Source organism: Pelobates fuscus, chromosome 2 (assembly GCF_036172605.1).
Source record: "Pelobates fuscus isolate aPelFus1 chromosome 2, aPelFus1.pri, whole genome shotgun sequence".
Taxonomy (NCBI): Eukaryota; Metazoa; Chordata; class Amphibia; order Anura; family Pelobatidae; genus Pelobates; species Pelobates fuscus.
In genome coordinates, this window is record NC_086318.1 from 405,595,878 (window position 1) to 405,610,823 (window position 14,946).

Consider the following 14,946-nt stretch of genomic DNA (forward strand, 5'->3'; position numbering starts at 1 on the left):
CACTACTTAAAGACATCTAGATGTCCACTGTGTAGCTTCATAATTCAGAATATTTAATGCCAAAGTTCCTGCAAAGTTTGATCTAAGCAAGATAGGTAGGCTAAAAATACAATGGATTTTATCAGAAATATCTTTGAGGTGGTAGCTAGACATCGAACGATGGTCATTGCTCTCCCATGAATGATTTTATACAACTATGTGTACAATTTATATACAACACCTGGTATATCAGGGACAACGCTGACACCAACACAAAATGTTTGCTATTTATGTCTTGTGGGGGGGAAATTTCCATCTTGTTATCATTATTGCTATTATTATTGTTATTAGTATGTGATGTCACAGCTAATTAATATATATGGTAGCCATGTTTTCTTTAAGATTAAAGGGAAGCTATAGTCACCAAGCCCAATCCACCTCAATAAAGTGGTCTGGATTCAGTTGCCCTAACCTTTTAACACGGCAATGTAAAAATAATGAACACTTGAATGAACCACATGTTCATGTCGATGACATTGTGGGAGGAGAGGTGAGCAGCATTGAGGTTGTTTTTCTGCTGGAAAAAGGTAAAACCTTTATTTTCATTTTTTTAAGAGGGGAAACCTCAACACCTCTAGGGCCAGGGTCACTATAGCAACAGAAATACAGGTTTGTATTGCGAACCCTACAGTGTTCCTTTAAGGTTCTAACCAATGCATTAATTGGCTAAAATTTCAAAACGTTAAAGTTCTGAAATACTTTTTTCTATTCATCATTTATCTCACAAAAAGCTTTATTTGATCATAAGAAATATGCTTATCTCTTAAATCACAATAAAATTGCTCCAAAGCTTACATGTTCAATTAGCAGAGATAGGTTTAGCTCTTGAAAGAGAATTCAGTAAACTGGAAGTGGAATCATAATTACACGTGATGAAATACCTTTAAATGTAGCAAGGAATTGGAAATGCACCGAGAATGAATGTAACCACGACTAAAATTGAATTCCAGGAGAACCAAAAATAAATGAACAGCTACTGGCTGAACTCAAGGTTAGATTCAAAAGTCACTTGAGGTGCATATTAACATTTCCCATTGCCAGAAACACAAAAAAAAAACATCAACCCAAGAACTGGAGGGCAAACTCTCGAAAATAAGGTTTTCCTCAGCAACTTCTTCAACAGCATCAAAGACACCTAAAAAGACCACAGTTACAGTGCAGGAGGACAGAAAAAAACACAACATAAACAATCATTTAAAACAGGGTATTTAGAAATAATAGATCTGAATTAACAGGAAATAACTGTACCAGGGTCATCATTGTCTCTTACATGTGTCAAGTTAATAAATTCAGGTTTGTTTGAACATTATGTTTTTAGTAATATCAGATGTCCGAGTTGCCAAAATGAAGAACTTTCAAATTTAAGCAAGAAAATACAGGAGGACAGAAATGTAACAAGCCAGCATCCAAATTACTTGTTTCAGCTTCTGATGACCAGCCAGGGCAAACATTAAGCAGGTTTGGCAGTCCTGTGCTACACTGCGTAACATAATGAAAGTATTGTATGAGACGTGAAGAGAATTCTGCTAAATAAAGAGCACAACGTTTATTTGCTTCATGTATGTAATTAGTGGAAAAAATGATCCAAGTGACTGCAAATGAAAACAGAAAATCCAACCTGCCAGTGGTCCAAACAGTCAGAGGAGGATCTTCGAAGTATAAAAGCCACGTTAAGAAAGACGTTCTTCAAGTATTAAATAAATATACTTTACGTTTTGCTATAAACACAAAATTATACACTGAAGGGTGACTTAAACATAAGTCCTTTATGTTAGAACATATCTATGGTATGGAAACACAGAATGTTTGTGAAACTCATGGACCAAATCCACTAAGAACAGGAATTGGTTCAGATTGGCAACATTTGGATAAAATAAACTTTTAATGAGATTTGGAATTAACATATTTCCTACAGGCAAATCCAATTGCAATAAATGTTTATTTTTAATTGATTTTTACTCAAATGAATGAGTGCCTCTCTTGTCCGGTGCAATCAGGTATCTGGTTTAAAATCAGTAACTCTTGCATGCGTGAATCCTATATAAGGTATAGGAAACTCACAGATACCAGACACAGCACTAATACTGGGTCTTGGATGGACTTGCTAAGCAAATACACCAAAAATTAAAAATAACATGCATTTTACAGGAGACTTTATGCAAATACAGACTCTCTGCCTGCTGGCATTGCTATCAGCTCTTGTGCAGAATGTTCCCACTAGCCAGTCATTACAGTTAAAGGTGGACAAAAAAAAATACATATGTGGGTCAATATGATGCCCATATAAATATGAAAAGCATAATGTATTCCAGTAAACCCCGTCTACAACACTTCAGGTATGTCTACTAAATGTTTGAACAGCCAGTGGCTGCTTAATTACTAAACCCCCAATTTTAATGTGCAGTGGGATGGGGTCTATGTTCCTACCATTTATCAGGTGTAGAGAATAACAACAACGGAAAGGGGGACAGGTCACTGGTGCCCACCCAGGCCTCCGAAGTACATCTGCCCCCTCAAATAACTTGCCGTTAATATAGATTATCTCTGCTAATGTCAGGGGATACCCAGTGCACCTGCTCCCTGCCTCCCTCTATGCTGTTATACATATAACTCAGCTATTCCATTTTCAGAGTACATATGAATGCTGCATACTATGGGGATGTGCTTGGAATGCACCCCAGACAGCATTAAGCATTCATATGCAGCTGGAGTGAAAATAATTAATCACACCTCTGCATCCAGGATTGGACATAACAGTGTGTCAATGGTATATATTGTATACACAAATTCACTGTAGGAAAAAAAAAAAAGTATCCCCAGATCCTATAAACACTCTCACTCCCCTCAACGTAGGCAGCATGACAGTCACTGCACCATACCCACTTAAATATGTATCTCTGGCCAGGGGGGTAAGAGCACCCTTTTAATTTCTGTGCAAAGAAAAAAAAATGAAATGCAAAAGCAATTATTTAAAGGGACACTATAGTCACCAGAACAATTACAGCTTATTAAATTTGTTCTGGTGAGTAGAATCATTACCTTCAGGCTTTTTGCTGTAAACACTGTCTTTTCAGAGAAAATGCAGTGTTTACATTACATCCTAATGATAACTTCACTGGCCACTCCTCAGATGGAGATCCTTCCTGGGTCATGGCGGCCTAAATTGCATCCAAACATTCAGTGTCTCCTCCCTCTGCATGCAGACACTGAACTTTCCTCATAGAGATTCATTGATTCAATTCATCTCTATGAGGAGATGCTGATTGGCCAGGGCTGTGTTTGAATCATGCTGGCTCTGCCCCTGATCTGCCTCTTTGTCAGTCTCAGCCAATCCTATGGGGAAGCATTGTGATTGGGTCTAATGATGTCAGCAGACTGCTTGTTTTTTTTTTTTAGTCTAACAGCATGCAGAGTTACAGCTTCTGGCTTGAATACAGTAAGATTATTACTATATTTATGGAGGCATGAGGGGCCCAGGGGGGCTAGATGGTGGCTTTAACACTATAGGGTCAGGAATACATGTATGTCTTCCTGAACCTATAGTGATCCTTTAACTAAATATGTGTAGAAAAAGCAACATATAAAAATATATATTGTTGAATTGGTGAAATGGAATGTTCAGTAGCTTGATAAATGTAATATAAATAAATACCATTCCCCACATATTTTTCGAAAGGCTTGCATCCAATAATTTGAGCTTAGAAACATATTGTAATAAATTGTGAAATATGTTAAGTCCATTGCCCATTGATTTAGTGCCGTTTTCATTTTATATTACATCTATAAGAATAGCATGGTGTGATTTTCTTACAGAAACAAAGTATGGTTTCCTTTCCATATGCAACAGTTTCCAGTCATGTTACCTTTTCTTGACACTTTGTCCAAACACATTCCCACTAGTAATTCTCTTATAATGCAGCCACCTTCCTCCCAAAGGCTATATTTTCCATACGTATATTTTGGTGACTAGATTCCATCTATTCTAGAGTATAAAAGTAGAGCAGGGTGGTTTAGTTGTATTCTAGATTAGAAAAGTAAATTAAAAGTAAAGTATAATCATCCCCTTCAGGCTTTTTGCAGTAAAAGGGCAAATGCAGTGGTTACATTACAGCCTAGGGACACCCCCACTGGCCACTTCCTCAGATGGCTACTAGAGGTGCTTCCTGGGTCAGTGCTGCACAGTCTGACTGACATTCAATGTCTCCACCCCCTGCATGTAGACACTGAACTTTCCTCATACAGATGCATTGATTCCATTCATCTATATGAGGAGATGCTGATTGGCCAGGGCTGTGTTTGAATTGTGCTGGCTCTGCCCCTAATCTGCATCCTTGACAGTCTCAGCCAATCCAGTGGGGAAGCATTGTGATTGGCTGAGAGAATCACTTCTGATGATGTCAGCCAAGTAGACAGTTCGGGGGCAGGCCAGTTGCTGCAGACTGGATAAAAGGTGAGATTTTACTATATTAAGGGGGAGGAGGGTAGGGGGTGGCCAGATGGTGTTTTTAACACTTTAGTGTCAGGAATACATGTTTGTGTTCCTGACCCTATAGTGTTCCTTTAATGTGGGAGTGTATCTTCTAGCTCATCACTTATGTATATCTATGTAATCTATAAATGCAGTTGGAAAGTTTAAGATAATCCAATAATATACTACTGCCAACAAAACCCGATTCTTGTGGCTTTAATCCTGCAGATGAAGACCCGGAAGGGTTAAAATAAAGATAAAGGATAAGTTATATGATATCATTTATTTTTCATGGAATTTGCCTGTTAACACTGTCCAGACCAGGAAGTAGCTCAGCCCATCAACAGGCCCTTATTCAGTTCAATGAGGCCTGCACACCTCCCGTATACCCTTGCGCAACAAGGGATTATGGAAATATGTAGTCAAGCACTCATTAACACTGCCATTCATCACTGAACATATCAGTTTTACTGTCCGATCCGCTCACAGTTTTGTCAGTAAAGCTGTTAAATATGAACGCAGCTCACGTATCCTTCACAGTAAGCTATGAAAGAGCGTGTCTGGGTAGGTGGTGATATATATAGTCTGTGCACTATGCCTGCCCACTCAGTACAAATATTTCCACATACAAAGAAAGTTTCTCCTCTGGCATCAAGCACAGCAGAGAAAGACGTACAGATGCAGCAATTTCTGCAAATCCTTGCAGTCATAATCCACTGTGCATCATGAGACGGGAACATGGGACCTCCTTACAACATTGCATATAAAGGGAGTATTAATGTTACAGTGCTTGTAGCGTCTCTAACACATAAACAAGTAGAGGTTTTGGATTATTTGTTTTGGGGTTGTTGTTTTTTTTTTTTTTGCAAAAGGTGAGAAAGATAATGAATATGAATATTTTATTTAGAAAACCTCTCCTCAAAGCATGACCAGACATTCATCTACACTATTTCCTTAATTTCAGTATACCTACTGCACTCAATGCCTTGTTATGCTGGTGGTGGAATAGAGAAAGTAAAAAAAAAAAAAAAAATACATGAAATGAAAATTACATGACAAGGCAAAAAGTGGCAAATACTAACAGAGACAAAGACAATATCAGAGAAATGCATACATTTGCATAAATAAAGCTTGTCACGGTTAGAGCATTGGCTGATAGTCTGCAAAGCATCATGGGAAGTAACAGCCACAACAGGAATAATAAAATTCAAGATACCATGCAATCATCATTGAATTCTGAAAGGATGCTAACATATACAAGGGAATGAAAATAAATTATATATATATATATATATATATATATATATATATATATATATATATATATATATATCAGAATTTAACAGTTTTTGATTGTGGGGGGGAAATATGTTCCAAGATAGTCCTGAGGCTGGAAGAACACAGGAACAAATATAACATATCACATTTTAAGTGCAAAATAAATATCTTGCTAGGTGTTGTGATGCTATTAGTAAACTTAAAAAAAAAAAAAAAGAAAACTAAACTCATTTCTGCTGCCAAGGGGGAATAGTGCTCTTTTACAAAGCATAAACAAATTAGTTTAACTTGACATTAAAGCTCTATGTCCCACACATCCAATCATTGCGTGAAATGTCCCTTCCTAGGGAAAACGTCATAAGAAATTACAGTGGATAATATACCTACCTGAAATAATTCCAGGCACTGTGACAGCTCCTACCTGCAACGTTTGAACACCCTGTAGCATGGTAGAAGGAAGGTAGTAATGTGTCCCAGATGCCTCTGGGGCATGTAGTTGCAAAAGTTAACAGGAACTGGTTCACAAAAGTACCAACCTTCCATTGTATACACAACAAATCTTTTAAGTTACAGACTGTGAGCAAAAAAACAAATTAATGCACCTTGACAGCTAATGTTTGTAGCATTATCTATAATAAGAACTAAAATAAAACACAAAAAAACTATCATAGAGTAAAACTGCCAATAATCATTAAATGGGAACTGAGACTTCTCGGGATTTTTTTTAAATTTTTCTTTCATTTAGCAAATATGTTTCTTGTAAGGCCTGAAAAATAAAATGAAATATAGAAAACTACACTTCTACCTGGGAACGGATGTTCTCTTCGTTGTTCGCATTGTGTACTCTGGCTATGCCGGAACTGAAATGTGATGTCACTTGCTAAATCATTAATAAACATTTTAAAAGAGCACAGAGCATCACGAGAGAAAATTAAAAATGTTGAAAACAAGTTATAGATGATTGTGAATGTTTTATGCAACCGTTTGATAGTTCAATAGTAACAGTACATATAAGTTGCTTAGAAAAGTAAGCGTAACATAAGTTTGTTGCAACAAAAAAAACGTTTTTTTTTAAATAATTCAACAGTATAAATAGTAAACTGTATTAGTCGTTATGTAAAAGTCATAGTGCATCATGTATGTATATATATCACAAACATGCATGTACAAAACTTTCAGAATATAAACATACATGGGTGGATAGAAAAATATATATATTTTTTCCAGACGGTGAAATCGATCTTACCTGCACTTCGTAGATTTGGGTCTAGATCCGGCATTTCCTTTGATGCTTCAGGACTCACGCTATATATGGAGGCACCAGCTTCACTCGTTATGCTACAAAATCATTTAAATAGATTGAGTATTATTTTAAAACAACCGTTAATTATCTCCATTGCAAACATATTTTATGCTGGATAACAAGCCAACTACTACTAGGCACAAAATTGGACTTTTTCATTTCTCATTTTAGAACAACCCGTGTAAGCTTTTTTTTCATTGCGTGTGTCAAACTAAATATGTTTGTAGAATGATGAAAATGGGCTACCCTCCAAAACGGTAACGGTGCTTGTTGGAAACCAAAGCCTTATTCATACAGTAGAATGTTGAATACTTTTTTTAATTGTATAAGACATATGCTAATGAATAAATAAACAAACCAGATTTTGTCAGAAAAATTGGAAAGAAATACGCTGTTAGTAAACACATCGTTTTAATGTTATGGCATTTAAAAAAAAATGTCTGCATAGTTTTCATTGCAAAGTAATTAAAAATGAAGATTTTCATGCTGAAAATTGAATTTTGTAGATATATCTTTATTAAAGAAGATCTTAATTATTATTTTAGCTGGATAAGTTAAATAAGGGTAAAAAAAAGAGCCGTAAATAGATATTAACACATGTAAAATCAGGGTCAGGAACCACAAGAGTGCTGATTAATTTGCTTTAACAAGCAACACAGTTCGGAGGACCCGAGTTCTCTTCATAGTTCGATATTCATTTAAATGTCAGAATCTAAAGTACAGAGTTCTAATACATGCATAAGCAAGTTCAGAACATGCAAACGGATGTGTATCTTGCAAGTTTCTGCCAATTTAAACACAAAATGTATAGTTTAAGATGAGTTCAATAGCTAAAAAGGGGTAGTCAGCAGCACAAATCCACGAATACATATGAATTTATACACGATCTATTACATTTGACCAACTACAGTTAGAAAGAAGATAATTATTATTAAATAAGATTTAAAGGGGAATACTTATTATTGTGCCAAAAATGTTGTAAAGTTAATTGAATAGACTAGTAAAGACCATAACACAATACTGCATTTTCCAGTAGACAAAATATAATACAGTAAAAAGATTTTAAAAAAAAAAAAGAAAAGAAAACAAAGGTTTTAACAAGAAAGGTAAAACGTAAACACTTAACAAAAATAAGGACACTTCTAAATAAAGCTCATAAACTCTAAATAGGCCATTTGGACAAAAAAAAAAAATCGAAAACCTCCCAATGAAGTCAAGGAAAAAGTCTTTAACCCCTTAAGGACCAAGCTTTTGGAATAAAAGGGAATCATGACATGTCACACATGTCATGTGTCCTTAAGGGGTTAAGAGCAGCTCCAGAATTTACAGAATACATCCAGAACTGCCTGGAGGGACAGAGAGACGGCAGTATATCAGCTGACACCGGGAAGACTGCCTGTGGCATTGGAATGCATTGCCAATTCGCTCCAGGACTTAAAATACGATAGTTTGTCCATGATTTTTTTTTTTTACTACATATATTTGTGTCGGATTACAAGTGAAAATGAAAGTGATTAATTTATTAATTAGCTTGCTTTAAAGTTAGTGAAAATTTATAAAAAAATAAATAATAAAAAAAAATAAAGTTAGTGAAAATTTATAAAAAAATAAATAATAAAAAAATAATATATATATATTAGTGAAAAATTATTAAAATTAAATCAGACTATTTTATATACTATATATGTATATGTATGTATTTATTTTTTCCCCCACATAAACACACACGCATGTTGTAGAGCTAAAAGGAAAACATAAAGCAAAATTTGGTTGCAAGTCATTTTTCTCCAAAGGAACTACATCATTCGAGCAGGGGTAATTACATCGCACTGCTGGACAATTTTAAAAAAATATAACAGCTGTATTTATTCAATTTTGAAAGCCAGGATTAACCTGTTGTAACAGATTAATACTAAAAGGTATTAATTGAATCTTGGATTCAAAATTTTATACAACAAGAAAAAAAACTTTAATTTAATAAATATGGAATGAACGGTTAAAAAAAATAAAAATAAACATGCAGTATTTTTAAACTATATTTTCACCTAACTATCACCTCTTAAAAAAGATTTCCCTAAATTCAGATGCCATGGTAATTATCCCCTTAAAGACCACTGACTTTTCTATGATATCCACAGTCTAGTCTCTCCAGACCGTGTGAAAGCACTAGCAGTATATGTAGCTGGGTGTTTGTGGAAAAAGTTCCTATTATATTTGGGGAAAGGATATTTTAAGACCAGATAGATTGAGTTGCCACAGACAGTATTTGATCAGTTTTTAAATACTAAATAGAATAGTTCACTTAAAGAGGAAATGTCCCCTTCCCGAGAGGCCCTACATGTGCACGCACTCACGCCAGGCATACATTTTCTATGATTTTATGTCCATGCATACAGGTAAACAGGCCATACTAATTGAATCATGGACATTAGTATTAGATGCCAGACTGTGCCAGACCAACCTTGCATTTGATACAAATAGAACAAAAAACAGAGCGATAATCAAAACTTACAAGTTCAAATTCAATAACTATTAACAATGAAAACACAGTTTGTCTTTAGCATCCCACAAAACTGCAAGATACAAAAAAGCAGTGTGCAAAAGGTACTTTCTAATTTAAAAATGCTCATTTATAAAAGTGTAAACCGAGTCCTAATGTGCAAAATGCAACCAAACAATTGAAATACCCATTAAATTAATAATTCATTTGTTTGCAAAAAAAATAAGATGAGGTCAGTGCTACACAAGGAACAAATTCAAGAATAAACACATTTCTGATATTTACGTTTGACATTCCAATATTTTTTTTTCTACAAATATATTTTGAATTATCTTGATGATTTAACTTTACTGTCCAGCATTGCATTACATTATATATTGCCAGATTACAATATTTTATACCGTAAATGTATTAAAGAACATGACAGTGAAGAAACTGATGGAAATTATAAATGTGTTATACTAGCACCACCTAGAGGCTACTCTCTACATAACGCTCTCAAAAAAGGAATTAAAAAAAATAAATACTTGGCCCGGGTACATTATATATACTCTCCAACTGAAAACACAGCATAAACTATCCACTTATAGATTTAATGTAATAACACGTACGTTCTTTTTCTCACGCTCTTTATATTCTTCTTTTATTCACAAATGTTTTAAGTTTAAATTTATTTGTAAATTATTGTAAATATTCTTAGGTCAGCTGATGTCATTTATTCCGATCAGCATTTTCTTTAATACATGTCATATGTTACGGAGTGCATGAACAAGCAACCTACTCAGATACCGAATTACGATTCTAATTGAGAGTCTTGATTGTACACATTGTAATTCAATACAAAACAATAAGCACAACCAAATGGCTAAACCCACTTTTATTTTTTTTAATTACTAGTGATTTAAAAATGTGCACATTTAGAGACGATTATTCTTCAGTAACACATTTTTCGATTCCAGATTAAAAAAATATATATATATATATACATATACATATAAAAATATACCCACACACACTTTTTGTTTAATACTTGCTTATTCACATCTGTTTTAATAGTGTACATTTAAAATTAAAGTTGTTTGCTTATTTCAGTTCTGATGGTCATTAAATTCTTTAAAAGTGTTCAAATTCTATTAATTGGCTCATTTGAAGTACTATTAAAATTAAATATATATTAGTTCAATAATTATTGCAATCTTTGTAATTTGTTTAGATTTAAGACAGGCATGTTTTCCCACAGAACTGGGAATTGTGTGGAAATTACAAGCAAAGCCCCTAATTTCAAGCCAGAATAACCGACCTGGAAATTTTCAACAAGTTAGTTATTTTCCAAAATTCATAATTTAGAGCTAAAACTGCAAATCTCTTGTTAATTCTTAACAAATCTTAGTTTAGTGAATGAAACCCAATGTAATTTGATACATCTTTTTCAATGAACATCAATTACATGACTTTGCAACCTTTATTAAACTTTGCATCATTCAAACAGGCACACAAATGCCCAGGAGATATTTACGTCACATAATATCTATTATCGATAAAGCTCAGAAACAGAGGGAAAATTAAAATGTTCACAATAAAATACTATAGAATAAAAATAATTCAGCAGACATCTCATGAATAATTGAGCATTGCAATAAAAATATTTTTGACACTTTTTCACAGTCCAAAAATAATCTTTTTTTTTTTTTAAATTACACCTTGTAGTTACATCAAGAAAAAAAAAATCTTATATACAGAAAATATAGAAAATGTATAACAAGCAGTTACAATGTTTATTGAAGAGAGAAGGTACCAAATTCCTTAACTTTAAATTGCATGTTTTATTGGTTTTTTTTTATATACAGAACTGTTTCATTGTAAAAATGCTCTTATATATGCATAATGTTGAGTATTTTGGGAATTGTTACATGTAAGAACGTATTTTAAAGGCATTCTACAAAGCTAGAAAAGATGATGGTAACTCTCTGCGCACTATGACCAAAATTGTAACATCTGATTTTTCCTATTAGCTATAATACCTTTCATTGGAGAATTAACTGAAATATAAATATGCCAGTATGTTTAAATCACTACTTTATTTTTGCAGTGCCAGGTAAACATGAAATTTGCAGAAAAGTTGTAAAATTGTAACAAGAGTCAACACATTAAGGGTTCCTGTGCGAAGCCTAACTTAATCCATAAAGCACATAGGGAGTGAGAGGATGCGGGACTGCTACACAGTATTCCACAACAGCGACGTACAATTCTAAAACAGAGACAGAAAGAGTTGGATATGTCTGAGGCACTGCATCTCCACTCATCTATAAAGCATGCCCTGACTACATCCAAATAAAGGGAAGAACAATCAGATATCTGTCGTTATCTTGTCTGAAAATGATGACATTTTTCAGAATGAAAAGGGTCCAAATGGCAGGTGTCAAAGACTTTTAGCTTCACGCATGATGCTAGGAGGCAAAAGAGACAGCAGCGTGTAGTCATGTCAGACCTACAAAGCACTTGCACAGAGACTGTACGTTTGAAAAGAGCAAACCTCAGAGCCTGTTAAATCAATCCAGTGCCAGATGCTGTTATCCAACCAAAGCTGGTGCTGTACATTCGTCCTGGGGAGAAATATACATCTGCAGACACCGGTGAAAGGAGGAGAGCTGGTTTGACACCTTCTAAGCCTAAAGGTGACAGTTACCTGTAGATACCCCCACTTTACATATTGACAGGATGTAAAAACAGGTTCTGTCAGGACCCGAAGGTGGTAAGATTTTAAGCCTCTTTATGAAAAAAAGGAGGAAAAAAAAAAAAAGGAAAGAAACAGAATAAAACTTTTTTTTGCCAGACAAGCCAGAAGTCATTTCAGATGAAATGAGTGAAGAAAGAATAAAATCTACTGAGAAGTAAAACACAGAATATGAGCAACAAGCAAACAGCATACGTTTCTAATTAATAAAGGGGAGGGGAACATAGAACATGAAAAGCATTTTGCTGTTATACAATGTCGGTGTTTTTTGCTTTTTTTTTTTGCTTTCTTTAAATGAAAACTGAAAATTGTGTAAGCGCTTAACCTCTAATTCTACACTAAAGCACAACGGAATGCTACTGGATAAACCCACACAATTGTTTAATTGTCTGCTTGCATCGCGTTCCCTTATCTCTTTAGTCATGGCGATTATTCTGTTTCTTTGCTTTGAAAGTTTGTTTGTTTGTTTGTTTTTCATTCGACTGCTAAAAAGCACCGTGTCCTGGGATGCACTGCAGATTTCAGTTTCAAATAATATTATTTAATGTATTATCTATCGCATAGATGTGTTAAATACAAAAATGTACATATATATATATATATTTATATAAAAGCCTGAGTTTGGGACTGAAACGTTGATCTGTTGTATGCACATTTGTAATACAGACAACAAAAATGTCTTGCATTAAGGTCTGTGAGTGCTCTCCTTTTGCACATTGTATGTATGTATGTATGTGTGTGTATATATATTTGTGTTGCTATGTGTGTACACACAACAAGTTTATTTCATTCACAAAATGATCGTATCTGCAATATGTATTAAACTAACGCATAGTTTATACAATTCCACATGTTCTAAGAAGGTTTTGTTCTTTTTGTTTGTTTTTTACAAACTAGTTGCTTAATTTAAATGAAGTTTAGTTTTTGATATTTTATGTTAAGAAACAGAAAATAACAGGGGGGGGGGAAGGGGGACAATCAGTATCAAAGTAAATCAAAGTATTTGCTGGGAATAATCTTTTTATACAGTGCAATAGAGAAAATGATCCTTTCTTATTTAAAAGTGCCTAAGCTAAGCAATTGCAATAAAAAATATTATGTGTCCTCTAATGGTTAACTTATGTTGTCTCCTTAGAATTCTGCAAATTGAATTTTCATGAACATATTACTTTGTTATTTGTCTTTGTTGCTTTATATTTTGCTATTTTGACCAGTTTTATTTGAGCAGGAACCATATTGCATTCATAGTCTCAATTTGAATTCATCTAGTAGGAGTTCTGCATTCTCTAACATTTACAAGTATGTTTTAAATCATCATATACATGATCCTTGTTTTGGAACAGGCTACCATCCATGACATTCTTGCTATTGAATCACAGATGTGAGCCTCTTGTCTATTAATAAACAGACTAACGTGTGAGCGCATGGAATCCCACAAATCTATGTTCGGGGAAAATTCCACAAACATAGATTAGCGAACTAGCGGCTAGTGGCTAGTGACTAGGGCTTATTTTCAGGGGAAAACGGTATGTATAATCTGCAAGCAGTGACTAATAAAGTCTGTATGTATATCGCAGACTTAGGTGTTTAGTAACCTTATCTCCTCACTTACTTAGGCATGGGAGTAGCCTTATAAGACTAGTTCGGAGTTTGTTATCATTTGTAGTCACAATTTACTTCCTATTACTTGAGATATTTAGTGGTCTCCCTCTGGTTACATTGTTCCATACACTGGATGCTTTGGTGCCTACGTCTTTATCTCCAGTCAGCATTATATTCAGTTTGTGAATTTTTGCTTCTTGGTTTCTGTTGCTAGTATCTAGGGTTAAGCCCTTGGGCATTGCTGGAGTGCCCTCCTGGGGCATGGATCAGTGTGGAGGTGGTGTTTATTCCCTTTTACACCCATTTTCACACGGATCCCATTTCTTTCTATTTTTTCTGTATAGCTGTATTTGAAAGTTGTACTTGTAGGGGGATCATTAGTACCCTTATACGTGCATATATTCAACATATATTATCATATAAACAGCTCTGTCACCAAAAATTTAATTGATCCAATCTGTTTCTATTTAGCTCTCTGTGTCAAAATCTCTTTATTTCCTGAGTGTTCTAGTTTCCATTAACAACATAAATAAAGGTAGGGATTACTTTTCCTTATGTATAGCAGTCAGGTTGACAAAACTTGACAATAGGTGGAGCTTAAAGGGACTCTCCAGTGCCAGGAAAACATATCCATTTCCTGGCACTGCAGGTTCCTGCAGTGCCCCTCTCCCTCCCGCCCCCATCCCATGTCGCTGAAGGAGTTATACCCCTTCAGTGACTTACCTGAATCCAGCACCGATGACCCTCGGCGCTGGGTCAGGCTCCGCCCCTGCATTATTCAATGCTTTCCTATGGGGATCCAGCGACGCTGGAGGTTCTCATGCATAGCGTGAGGACATCCAGCGTAGTTTAAAACACTTTTCGTGTTTTAAGAGGCCGGAAGTCTCTCTAGTGGCTGTCTATCAGGAGGACTTAACCCTGCAAGGTAATTATTATAAAAACTGCAAAATAATTACACTTGCAGGGTTAAGGGTGATGGGAGTTGGCACCAGACCACTCCAATGGGCAGAAGTGGTCTGGGT

At 34.9% G+C, this 14,946-nt stretch overlaps 1 protein-coding gene across 1 annotated transcript in view; it reads right to left on the reverse strand.

The window, feature by feature from the left end:
* Nucleotides 1-14,946, reverse strand: part of SRBD1 (S1 RNA binding domain 1) — a 134,835-nt gene that overhangs the window by 73,237 nt on the left and 46,652 nt on the right. The window contains exon 16 of the mRNA XM_063443913.1: nucleotides 7,032-7,123. Coding sequence (XP_063299983.1) covers nucleotides 7,032-7,123 — 92 coding nt within the window. The remainder of the gene's footprint in view (nucleotides 1-7,031; nucleotides 7,124-14,946) is intronic.